We start from the raw sequence: 13872 nt of genomic DNA on the forward strand, positions 1-13872 counted from the left end.
AATTCCGTAGGTGCTCTAGTATCTAGAAATTCAATATGGGTGATTTTGGTTTAATTATTCTTAATTTAAGATATAGAAACATGTTAAATTTGCTTGGGTTGTATCTGTTGTCCTTGTGTCTACTACAAGATCTTTCCAACCTATGGTACTCCAGATAAATTGGTATTAACTCTGCAAATCTCCAGGCAATATAACCAAAATGCTTTATACTGAAATAAAATAAAAAGAACATGTTCCCGTGATATTTTTCAGCATTATTTTATTTGACAGGCATTTACAACGTTCCATTCATATGCCTAAAAACATAAAAATAGACCTTCTTTCAGCTTATAAAAGAAATATATAAGAACTTTTGACATTGGCAGGTCATTATATTATGTACAAGAACAATGGCACCCTCCAAGCACAGGACATCCAGCATTTCACAGGCTTATTGTATTCCACTGGGGACAGCAAAAGCATTGTAATGTCTAATAAGTTGGTACACAACTGATTTAATTTTAATATGATGAGATACACAGGGCTTAGAAAGCTTTTTAATAAACGGTTAAAAAATAGCAAAAGTTGAGAGAATAAAACTATCAAAATACTGAATATAGTGCACTGAGAATCAAACAGGTGACACTTCAATACTGGTTGGGACATAAGACAGCAGATGGTACTGGGTAATATTTCCTGTTCATGTCACCAAACATAGCCATAGCTAATTATACAAAATGTATTCTCTAAAGTTACTACAAAATTTTAGATTTTCAATATACGCACTAATGTGTCAAACATCAGTAGGTCCGAAAAGAATCCCACTTGAAAAACAAAAAACCCCAAATCCTCCCATTTTTGCAGAGCAAAACTAAGATGGGTAAGCCATATAAATATTTAAAAAGAAAAAAAAAAGTGCTTTAAAAATTATTTGGAAATCTTTGATTATAAGTTGTATCTATACCCTGTTATAGATGTTTAAATAGGACAATTTAAATGTAATTGAAAGTTGCCTGTTTAGTACATTGTTCATATTATCTAATAGTGTGGTGAGGGAATCAAGTAATGTACACTAATCTCACATGGATGAGGTTAGCTTTTCTGGCCATAAAATATTTAATTTTTCCTGAGCCTAACTTGATCAGGCAGGGAGGATCAAACTCACCCAAGGTGAAATCCTACCAACTGCAACAAAATCACAGCAGGGATTAACTTAACTTCCTTGGATGTTCAGCTATTTGACATTGCTAACTTAATTCCAGTCTCAAATATGTGTAGCTGCCCACGATATTTTACAGAAATGAGTTTGTCCATAAAAGTTTGCAGTTCAGACTATACAACCAACATCTTCATACCCTTTCTGAAAGGTTTGTTTTACAGCCCAAACTTGGAATCGAACAGCAGAGCCATCTGCATGTCTACTTGAAAGTCAGTCTTACTCCTCAGTCGTTGCATTTAAGATTGCAGTTTAACACAATCAAATCCCCATTCATTTGTGCCTTTGCAATTTAGGTAACACACAGAAAACTATTTTCAAGTGTTGAATTTTGATCTCTAAAGTTGAAAAAAAAAGTTCTGCGTTGTTATAATTTTTATGTAAAACTAGAAATTCCAACATTGACATTCAACTAACCACAGACCAAAAAGAACTTAGCACAACATAAATTCCAGATTTTCCCTCACACATCCCTAAAATACACATGGCATCACCAAATCCAGAGACTTTCACTTCGCAACAGGAAACTTTGTGAATGCTACTACATGCAGCTACCTCAGCTACTAGAGATGTTTGGCACTATAAAGACTATAACTTATTAAAGGAGAAAAGAAAGGGAAGGCTGGTTCTAGTTCCTGCAAATAAGTGACTGGACTACTCAGCAGTGATGATGTCAAACATCTGGTTAGCAGTGCATGTGCAATGCAGATCATCCCTTGTATGTATGTCCTTGAATGCTGAATGCAAGTTTATTCCCTCCATTCAACACCATTCCCACTTGTGGTACCTCAGAAAGAAGGAAATTCCATTTACAGAACAGATTGCCCTTGCTGGATAAGGGTGAATAGTTTTGAGTTGAAGAGTGAAATCTGCTGCAGTCATGGACAATTGTTCCTTGTTTGCTGCAACTTTTTAAAAGATGAACCTATGATTTTACTTATCATATATAAAATTCATTTGCTGTTGTGCTATTACTTAAGCTAATTTGCTGCACGCATATATTTTAAGAAAAACACCCACGGCATTGTGTTTTTTAGCAATATCTATGCAGCCCATTATATTATGCAGCCCCTGATTTGTTTTTAATAAATAAAGCCCTTGGTACTATATAGAGAAGGACTCAAGCTCATTCTATTTCCAAATTTTGCTTCACTTCTCCTTTTTATACTACTTTAAAGGAGAAAACAGGAGGAGAGGCTGTAGTTTCAAGGAATTTAGCTGCCATTACTATATGTGCAAGTATGCATTCTAAGGGATGGCTCTCCACAATGTATAAGGGGTAAATTTGGGGCTCACCTACACCTAGCATCTAATAAGAAAGTATTGGCTCTAAAGTTCCGTGTTTAATTTTCTTGATGGTACAAAGTCTTGACGGCGAACCCAGATGACTTCTTCAGTGTTGCCCTCCATGCCACCATTAATTCCAGACAGAGCAGTTTGCTTCTTTAACTGAGCCATTCTGGATGCGTGTGTGCCCATAGTATACCGTGTTCTGGTACCCCGGTATGACGGGTTGTTTGTAATAGAGGCTGACTGCAATTGCTCCTGGAGTTCTTTTTCAACCATGGTGCTCTTCAAAGGCTCACAACAGTCCTCCTCATCACTGAGAATATCTGTTTCTTTTATGTCCTCTTGCTCTTCATATTGACCAAGATCAAACTGCTCTTCTACCCAGCTGTCAGTGTCCTTATTGCCTGTCTGATGGGTCTCTTTCTCAGGACTGCTGGCAAAGACAGCATCTGAGTCAATTGTAAATCTGTTTCGAGCTAGGCGTCGCCTTCTCCTCCCAAGTGACTTGCTCGGGGCGGACACTGTGCATACAGAAAAATAAAATCCCAGATTTATAAAGAGAAATTTGAATATTTTTAAAATCAGCCTTTGCACACTTCCTTTCACAATTAAGGTAAAGGTAACTGTTTCTTTTGTCATGTCCAACTCTAGGGGGTGGTGCTCATCTCCGTTTCTTGGCCAAGAACGCCAGCATGACTATACACCAAAGGGTCATGGAATGCTGTTATCTTCCTACTAAATTGCTACCTATTTATCTACTCGCAGTTGAAGGGCTTGGAACTGCTAGGTGGGGAGATGGGACAAGCTCACCCCATTGCAAAGTGCTTGGGTTTCCAGCTGATAAGCTCAGGATCTTTAACCAATGAGCCATCATGCCCCCCTAACCTTAGCTGATAATTAATCACAATGAAACATGTAAAATCTGACAAGATATGACTCGGGGAATTGATAAACCCGAAGAAAGGCTAATAAATCTCCTTGAGGGAGATGAGCAGTTTAGAAATACAAAATATAAATTAATTTATGTTTCATTTACTATAAAATACAAAATAAATAATAAATGCTTTGAATGTGTTAACATCTATTTGTGCTGTATGTGTCCATGTGTGTCTGTACACAGACATATATTTCTGACCAATGCCTGAAATAAAGTGATGATACTGTCAATAATCATTGAAAATGTTTATATCTAAATCTTCTAGGCAGAGAAATTAAGTTGTATACAAGGTTAAAATTTGCCTTGTCAATTTTAAAATATCCTTTAATTAACATTAGATATGATAATGGAAAAAGAAGGTGGTATTTTTTCTTCCTTCAGGACATAGAAATGTCTTAAGAGTTAATTCTGGACTATTGGAACTGAAACATGTGGCTCAGTGGTCCTCTATTACTTTTCACTTCATTATTTTAAGATATGGTAATAGATTTGGCAATTAGTAGTGCTTCAATAGCGCTGCATGTCAGACTTTTTGAATAGAAACAAAAATAGCAGTCATGGGGTGAAATACAGAGAGCTGATATATACCGTATTTTTCGCAGTATAAGATGCACCTTTTTTCCTCAAAAAAGAGGCTGAAAATCTGGGTGTGTCTTATATATCGAATACAGCATTTTTTGTCTCCCGAAGCCCCGCCCCTTCACCAAAATGGCCATGCATAGCCTTATGGAGGCTTTCAGAGAGCTCCTGGGGGCTCGGGAGGGCAGAAATGAGCAAAAAATGGACCATTTTTGCCCTCCCAGCCCCCAAGAGCACTCTATAAGCCACCATAAGGCTATGCATGCAATTTTTGACAAAAAACAGGGCTGTTTTTGTGAAAAATGGGTCATTTTTGCTTGTTTTTGCACTCTGAAAGCCCTCCCCCAAGGCTATTTATACCTTTTTTTTAAAAAATGGGGCCGCTTTTGCAAAAAAACGGGTTGTTTTGGGGAGGTTTGCAGAGTACAAAAACTTTTTTTCCCTTTTGGAAAGCTTTTTAACTGATTGATGAGAATTAGATTGATCAAGTGCTGCGCCAGCAGAAACAATCTACTGTATTTCTCTCTCTCTCTATCCCTCTCCCTACCTACCTACTCTCTCTCTCTCTCCCTACCTACCTACTGTATCTCTCTCTCTCTCTCTCTCTCTCCTTTTATCTACCTACTTACCTACCTATTCTCTCTGTCTCCTTACCTATCTACTGTATTTCTCTCTCTTCCGCTCCCTCTCTATCCCTCTATCTACCCACCTACTTTTTTAAAAAAAACAAATGCCTTTTCAAAACCTTGGTGCGTCTTATACTCCAGTGCGTCTTATACTCTGAAAAATATGGTAATGTGATGTCTTGCCCTATACCTGATGTGGGGTTTTGTGAATTCAGCTTCCTTTCAAACCTCACAACATTCAAGTGTCAAATGACAGTTGTGTTACATAAGTCTGCCAATACGGCAGTTAATTATTAATTGAATAAGATCTTATTACACATTTCTGAAGCTGGGATAAAAATATTAATGAGGAAACACTCTTAAACTTCTTTTTTCCCCCTCTTCTGGAGTGTTTTAACAAACTTATCCATTAATACCTGTTCTGTTCATAACTGGCCTTGCACCTTTCAGTGCACTCAGCCTTTTTCCTCCAAATGGAACATAGTGCTGTGATGAGGGCAAACTTTCAGTTTTGAGCAGTTGTCTTCTGTGTTTGTCTCGTAAAATTGAATGCACAGCTTTTAGAAAATCTTTCCTGTGATCTGGTGAACTGAAAAAAAGAAAGAAAGAACATACAGCTGTTACATGCTGATCTGTCAGCAGAATATTGACATTTATTTATTTAGTATTTATTTATTTATTTATTTATTTATTTATTTATTTATTTATTTATTTATTTATTTATTATAATTTTGCAAATTATCACTCCTTACCTACAACAAAGATGGAATGACCTCTCTGGCCTGCCTTCAGACTCAGATTTCACATGAACTATCTCACAGACAGAACTGGTATCTGCATCTAGACAAAGAGAAAAGAACATTTTAAAAGCAACATTTTGACTTGTTATTTACTGAAAGCATTTCAAAATCAAACTCATCTGAAATTTTAAGATTACTGTGATGATTAGCTGAATGAATGAAATACATAATATTAATTGGTTCAAGAATTATAACCCCAGGAATGGTTATGTGAAATGATGGATTATTTCCATGGCATGCTGAATATATGGAATGAACAAAACATGTAAAAGCTTCTTAACATGGTTGCAATCCCATCAAATCAAGCATCTTCCCATTAGCAATGTCCAAGACTGGTACTACAAGGTGGTATAATTTTTTCTTACCCTGACTTTGCTTACATGATGAATGATTCTAAAGACCATTGCAATCAGACATTCCCAAGAAAACAATTTTCCTTTCACAAGGAGGTCTCTGCCTCTATAGCATCATAAACAGCTGCAGCCAGTTGCATAGACACCCTCCATTCATTTCAGAGTGGACTGTATATGACTCCCATTCAAACCATTTTGTTAATAATCAAATGTAAACAATTTCAAGGGATCGTCTTAAGCAAATTCAACATTATGCAAACACAAGTAGTAGAACAAAGTCAAACTAGAGTCTTGGACTTTAAGAGAGCTAATTTCAATAAACCTAAAGAGAGCTTGGGAAGAATTCCATGGATGAGAATTCTCAAGGGGGAAACAACTCACGAAGCTTGGGAAATTTTGAAAAATGAGATTACACAAAGCCCAGTCTAGCACAATACCAATGAAGAAGAAAAATAACAGCTCCCAAAAATCACTCAAGTTATACATTCTGGCTACAGATTGGAAAACAGAATTTGTGTCAGCCATTGCACCAGAGGTGGGTTCCTGCTGATTCACACTTCTTCGGGCGTACCGGTTCCAGAAATTTGCCATACTTTCGCATATCCGTTTCACAGAGGCGTGGCCATGTCCCCATACCAGTACGCTCCCCTGCCCTGCAGCCCATTTGCAAGGCGCTTCTCAAAGAGAAGGAAGTGAGCGTGGGCTTCTTCAGAGGACCCGAAGCAAGAGCAGAGTTGAAGTCCTCTCTGAAGCAGTTGGAAAAGGTACGTGTGGGTTGGAAGGAGGGGGAGGAATTCAAACTTCATCCTCCTGGTGCTGTGCGGGGCTTTGGGCAAAGGCTGGAGGGAAGGACCCTGGCTCACTTGTGCTCTCCCTCCCCAAATGTAGTTTGATTGCAGGCAGAGCCACGTTGCCTTTTCAAACTTGTAATCAGTGAAGCTGGGCTGGATTTTTACATAGTGGATCTGAACCTTCCGGGGCTGGGGGAAAATGTGTGTGCTACAGCATGGCTCTTTGCCTGGCTGCCTGCCTCCTCCTGTGGTCTCCTCAGTGCTCGCTCGTGCTCTCCCTCCCCAAGTGTAGTGACTTCCTCCCCAGACCCACATCCATTTCTCCCCCCGACACACACACAGCTGGATAAAACTATATAAAAATCCAGGCCAGCTTCACTAATTACAAGTTTGAAAAGGCAACGTGCCTCCGCCTGCAATCAAACTACACTTAAGGAGGGAGAGCACAAGCGAGCACTGAGGAGACCACTGGAGGAGGCGGGAAGCCAGGCAAAGAGCCATGCTGTAGTATACACACTTTCGGTTTATGGTTTACGGTTTATTAGGATTTGTATGCTGCCCACTCTCGAGAGACTCAGGGCGGCTTACAGATAAAAACAGGGAGGGGGAACATATAAAAATTAAAAGAACAGACATTAAAATTGCACAACATTCATATAACTTAGGATGGGGCTGGATAAATCAACAGCCCCAGGCCTGCTGGAACAGCCAGGTCTTAATCGCTTTGCGGAAGGCCGGAAGAGTAGTAAGGGTCCGGATCTCTACGGGGAGATCATTCCATAGGGCCGGAGCAGCTACAGAGAAGGCCCTCCCCCGGGGAGTCGCCAGCCGACATTGACCAGAAGATGGAATCCGGAGGAGGCCTAATTCCCCAGCATCTTACTTTTGGAAAGCTCAGATTGGCTCCCCTCCGGCTTCTCTGCCTCTCCTCTCACCCCAGCCTGCCAGCAGGAGGTGAGTGGGTGGCTTTATTGCATACCAGGCATTTCCCACCCAGACAGCAGGCTGCATTTGCAATGTAGGAGGTGTTTGGGGAAGGCAGCAGGGGAATGGGTTGGGGGAATGGCAGAGAAGCTGCTTTCAAGCCATTGGGAGAGATATCCAATCCAACTTGTGTGTGTGTGTTTGAGAGTGAGTGAGTGAGAGAGGGAAGGGGTAGGAGATGCAATCCAACTTCTCTGTGTGTGTGTGTGTGTTTGAGAGAGGGAGGGAGGGAGGAAGGAGGGGAGAAGAAAAAGAAAAAGAAAGAAGAAAACTTCTTTCGCAAAGGAGAAAAACAAATGCTGTTGCTTTAAATCGGAATTGAGCATGCCTGGCTGTGGAATTCTGGGAGTTGAAATCCACAAGTCTTAATAATTTTAAATTGAAAAGGTGCAGGAAAGAACAAATTGGTTATATGGTTATATGTTATATGGTTTTATGTTTTTGAAGTTTTGGGGTTTGTGCAATATGAGCATTGTGTTTCTAAAAGGCTTGTGAATGGAGCCAAACTTTCTCTAGGGTCATTATCTCATTATCTCTATCTGGTAGGCATGTAGAATGAGCCTCAGGCAGGTTTCTTTTTTAGCAGAGTGAAAGAAAAACAGCCCACAATTTGGGGCTAGAAGGCTACTAGGAGGTCATCTAGTCCAACCCCCTGCTGCAGCAGGAAACCTTACATTGTATGGATTATTTTGGTGCCTCTAACAGAGAGGAAAATTGCCAGAAGAGAGAAATAGTTTACTAGGACAAGGCTGCCATGCAGAGGAAGGCAGAGATAGTCCTTGACTTATGACTACAATTGAGCTCAAAAGTTTGGTTGCTAAGCAAGAGCGTTGTTAAGTGAGCTTCACCACATTTTACCCAATCCATGACATCTCCTGGTGAGTGGCATCAAGTTGGCCACTCCCACCTGGTCACAGGCCACTCCCACAAAACAGGCCACACCTACACAATAGGTTCTAAAAAAATTGAAACCCACCACTGCAATGTACACACATACACACAAACACCTGACAAGAAAAATTACAAAAGCATTACGGACAATTCAAATCTATTTTCATGTTAGAAAGATAATCTGGCAGGTGAGTTTCAATTTTCTTTACATTTTAAAGATTAAATGTATCTGCACAAACAAGAGTCATTGGGAAAGCTATGTTAACCCTGCTAATGGCCTGTTTTGCCTCATGGGAAAAGGAGGGTGGGAAACAGTGACTGAAGGGAATTCTAGAGGATATAAGGGCTGTGGGAGATGGATCAAGAGGTTTTCTGGCCAATTAAAGAAATGATGATGCTATGGAGATTGATAAGCAATGTAAACACAAAAAAGTGAGACAAGCAGAAATAGCACCCTGAAGCCCTATTTAACAAGCATTAGGTAAAACACTAAAATAATGATGGGCTCCCACTCCTTTAAGCAATTTTTAAACTCCCTTCAAAAGAAGAAAGTGTGAAAGCAACTGAGTTACCCAATTCCTGCTCTCTTGTGGTTTCTGCTCTGAAATTCAGGAAATAGGAAAACAACAAGAATTCAAGCTCTCATATTTAACAAATAAAAGAGTCCATTTGTATAATTAAAATATGTTATCAAATATAATCTAAATGGAACATCCTGCTATTTTTTCTGCTATTTTTGGTTTGCTTTGTAATTCTTATTATTTTTGATAAATTGGCTTTACCTGCTAGATTGCATACTTACCATACTTGTAGTTTGGTAACTACTGGGATGTATTTCTTCAAAAGAGAAGTTTTACAATAACCAGATTTTTAAAATATCATAAACAAACCCATTTAACCCTACCTGCACTTGCCAATGCTCGGACCTGCAAAGCCTCCAAGGGAATCATGTGACGGAAACGAAATGGATCTGAGTCTTCATAAATGGAAGCCCTATGAGATCCACCCTATGTAAGGAAAAACATTTTTTATCATTAATGATATTATATAAATAGTATGAAAACTGGTTTGTTTCATATCAAATGTTAAAAATATCTACAAACGCCTTCAGTCTTGATCAATTCACAGTGAAGGAAAGTGATGGAATTAAGGAAGTTTATATAGGCGTTTTCCCTAAGGGCTTCATTGTTTCATTCCCTAATGATAATTTCTCATCTGAAAAAGTAACTTTATACTGTCATTCCATTATTCATTAATTTGATTATCAGAGCAACCATTATCTTGCTGAATAATCTTTCTGTCTCAGGCAGAAACAGGTTGAGATCAAATGTCACAGGGGTATAATAGAAGCTCTCTGTTTCATCTTATGAGTATTGCCTTGTGAATCATTTTTATACCAAAATTAGAGAACTTATAATGATCCATCAAAGTTTTATTTTTATATCTAACATAGCAAAGAACTAAAGGTTTTCTGCATTAAATATATGTTGGTAGAGTGCAAAAAAGGCAAGTACAGTTTCTGCATCAGCAGAACTATACTTTTATAATTATAGGAAGGTACAATTTTACTTTACTTCACTTTTGTCTAATTTCTCTAAGTACATTATAAATATTTTAAGAACAATTCATAGATAATAGAACTGATCAAAAAGATCAGCAGGGATAATTAGAAGACCAGAAATCAAATCAAATGATGAGATAATGAAAAAACTAGAAGCAGTTTGCTTTGAAAAGACCAAGGAGAATGGGTGAGTGGGGCATTTAGGTTTAACAACCTAAAAATATAAAGCTCTATTCTGGATCACCACAAATAGCAGGGCACAGAATAATATATTTAATTTACAAAACACCAAATTCTGGTTAGATTTTAGGAAGGTATCAATTGCCCAGAGAAGTGATTGGTTACCATTCACCAAATAATTATCTGATTATCTGATGATAAATCATCCGATATAATGGATTTTTACTATTTTAAAATTTTGCATTATTATATAGAGTGGCCCTAACAGCTCTTTTTCCAACTCTATTAAATGCAATTCTATCTCAAGCACAGGATATTTCAATGAAAATCTGCCTAATCTGCATGGTTTATTTATTTATCTGAAATATTTATAAGGCCGTCCATCTTAAGCAACTCTGGGCACCTCACAACAACAATAAAACCCATAAATAAAACGATCATAAAACAGTAAAAACAATAAAACAATGAATAAGAAAGTAAAAGCACAATGAAAAAGCAGATAAAGGAAAGCTGTATGAGCATATATTAGGAAATGAGTTGCAAATAATTAAACAGAATATGTATGTCCAAGTGTTTGCTTTTGAAGAAACTGGAAGTAATAATAAATCACTCTAATAAAAAAAGGAAAGCTTTGACTGTTCTTTCCAAGCATTACGTTTACAACTAAAAATAATTTACAATAATTATTAGCAATAGCAATAATACTTAGACATATATCACTTTATAGTGCTTTACAGCCCTGTCTAAGCAGTTTACAGACTCAGCATATTGCCCCCAACAAGTTGGATCATCATTTTACCCACCTCAGAAGGATGGAAAACTGAGTCAACCTTGAGCCTGGTGAGATTTGAACTGCCAAATTGCAAGCAACTAGCAGTCTGCAGAAGAAGCCTACAATATTGCAGTACTGCATTTTAACCACTGAGCCACCGCAGCTCATTCTATTGCTAGAATAACCTGTCCAATTAGCCCAATCTAATAGAACATTTCACTTTTTTGTTGCTTAATATTATTTACAGTTGATAAACTTACCAATTTTTTCTTCTGTTTCACTCCTTCTTTATATACAAGTACCACAGCAGTTTTGAACACTACAGAGAGAGAAAAAAACCAAATATAGGAAATCAACAGTTTGCCAATGCACAACCAGAAAAAAATATCCACTACTAATTCTGTGGAAAATGTCCAAAGTTTCTTCCTCTGCATCCATGTAATAGCCTTCCTCATATGCCCCAAAAATAATTTTCTAAATACGTGATAGCCAGATGAACTGAAGTAGTATCTAATCTGGACAAAAAAATAATACTCAATGTTTTTAACAATCAATGGCACTTACTTCATTGATAAAGGGTTATAAATTGTAATCGTATATTTAAACTTTTATGGGATATGATGATCTTCGCAACAGAGTCAGTTCATTCATTTAACAGGATTACTCTAGAACAGGGGTGTCAAGCTCAAGGCCCACAGGCCAGTCTAGAAATAGCAAAGGACTGGCCTGCGATGCCTCTTCTAGCAAAAATGGAACCCTAACCCTGACCCCCCCCCCACAACCACCTGTGGCCTCCAGAGTTGTCCAGGCCCAAAACGGGGCCTCCAGAGTGGCCTAGATCTTCCAGGCCCAAAACAGGAGTTTTGGGCCTGGAAGTACTGCACGAGGCTGTCCTTGACTCAGAAGGTTATAAAAGGGAGGAAAAGTAAAATATTTTACCTTCCAGGCTTGTAGCATTCTGCTACTAACTAATCTCAATAATTTATAGTTGGTGTTAGATACTAGATTCAGTTATAGTGGTTTCCACCAAGGTCCTCTGTTCCGGTGGAAACAGAGATTTAATCTCATTGGTCGAAGGGTCTAACAGCTCCCTATAAAAGGGCTGATGTCAGACTCAACCTTCGCTGGATTGTTCTTACTTGTGTTATAATAAAGAGCTGTTGTTACCATTAGCCTGTGTGTGCCTATCCATTACCCGATCTAACAGTTCTAGTCTTCCTATGGAGCCAGTTTCTTGATCCGGTCTCTCTCTCTCTCTCTCTCATAAGATGATCAAGTAGATTAAATAAGTATTAAAAAAACAAAATCACAGAAATGTATGCTTCCCTATTTTTATAAGTTTATAAAATCATGCCTGCGACGGTGCAGTTCCGTGTCATGCCCACCATGGCCACACCGACCATGGCCACACCTACCCCACATCCACACCCGGCTCTCTAAGGTCAAATCCAATCCTGATGTGGCCCTCAATGAAATTGAGTTTGACACCACTGCTGTAGAATAAGCACTTTAATAAGTATCATTTAGTATTCGTACCCGTAAATGGTCCCTATAAACAATTAAAAACATTCTAAAATGTAAAACTTTTAATGATTTTTCCAAATTATGAAAAAAAGTTAAAAATTACATAGTGCATAAATTCCATAAATTATCATGCACTCCTAGATTATTTGCAGGGAATTTCTCTGATACAGCACTATGCATGGAAAGAACCAAAACCAACATTTATATACAAGAAGCATTTCAGCAAATCTCCCTGAAGGATGAATTCTGAAGATGGAAGGAAAAATAAGAGCTACTGCCTACAGCCATCTATTTTACATTTCACAGCTTTTTTATATTTCCTGACTTACTGAGCATTACAATAATTATTAAGCTTGTAAAGTTTAAATAGATGCATACTCAGTATAAAAACAGACTCCAAAGCCCTAAATTGTTACTTCTTAAAACATCTTTAAAAACAAGAATACCAACAGCTTAAAACAATTTCCCCAAAGCTAATGTATTTTGGTTCTCATCATTTCCAGTCAAGCTTCTAAAGCAGTGTTTCTCAACCTTGGCAACTTGAAGATGTCCGGACTTCAACATTCGCTGGCTGGGGAATTCTGGGAGTTGAAGTCCGGACATCTTCAAGTTGCCAAGGTTGAGAAACACTGTTCTAAAGCATGCCACTGGGGGAGGGGGGGAGGTGGCCTAAAATACCTGACTGTAAACTCAAATCTTATTCATTTATTTTCCAACATTTTTGCATATTTAATCAAGCTTTCCTATCAATCTAGGAATCATTTTTACGTTTTGAAATCCAATGTCATAACAGATAATCTGCCTCAAATATTAATCCATTTTATGCCAAAAGCGAAGTTGTTTGATGTGACCCACATAAAAGGGAGGAGTGGAGAAGTTAAACAGTTGTGATTGCCATCTTGACAATTTCCCACCCCGCAGCATGCCCTTCTAGAAACACCTTCACTGGTGTCATTGGAAACTATAGATGCAAGTTTTATTTAATTTTTTATATGAAACACTCATTTGCTTTTTCTCTGAAAAGAAGCACGTACCAAATGCTGCCAGTTCAGGTTCCTTCTTCCACTTTCCAAGTGACGCAGGAGGATTAAGCCAGATGACTGTGGTATGCAGTAGCAAATCTCCCATAGAAAGATCTGCCACCTGCCAGTCACATGCCCATGCAAAAGAAAATGAGAGCTTTTAAAAGGTATTTAATAAAGTCATTGAAAATAAATTTGATGTATAATAAAGGGACTATGTATTTAATATTACATGTGTTAACAGCAGCCAGCATTGTATTTGCACAACATTGGAAAGGTGTGGCAATCCCCACACATGAGAAGATAGTAAAAAAAAAAATACTAGAATGTGCAGAAATAGATAGATTAACAGTTGAAATTAAAGAGA

General features: G+C 38.1%; 1 protein-coding gene across 1 annotated transcript in view; it reads right to left on the bottom strand.

Moving 5' to 3' along the window:
* Positions 1–262: 262 nt before the first annotated feature.
* The window catches only part of TIAM1 (TIAM Rac1 associated GEF 1), a 95519-nt gene continuing 81909 nt past the window's right edge, over positions 263–13872 (bottom strand). Inside the window, 6 exon segments of the mRNA XM_032220358.1 lie at positions 263–3006; positions 5044–5216; positions 5380–5467; positions 9351–9453; positions 11220–11278; positions 13518–13626. Coding sequence (XP_032076249.1) covers positions 2525–3006; positions 5044–5216; positions 5380–5467; positions 9351–9453; positions 11220–11278; positions 13518–13626 — 1014 coding nt within the window. The 3' untranslated portion in view covers positions 263–2524.

This window comes from Thamnophis elegans, chromosome 6, assembly GCF_009769535.1.
Source record: "Thamnophis elegans isolate rThaEle1 chromosome 6, rThaEle1.pri, whole genome shotgun sequence".
NCBI lineage: Eukaryota > Metazoa > Chordata > Lepidosauria > Squamata > Colubridae > Thamnophis > Thamnophis elegans.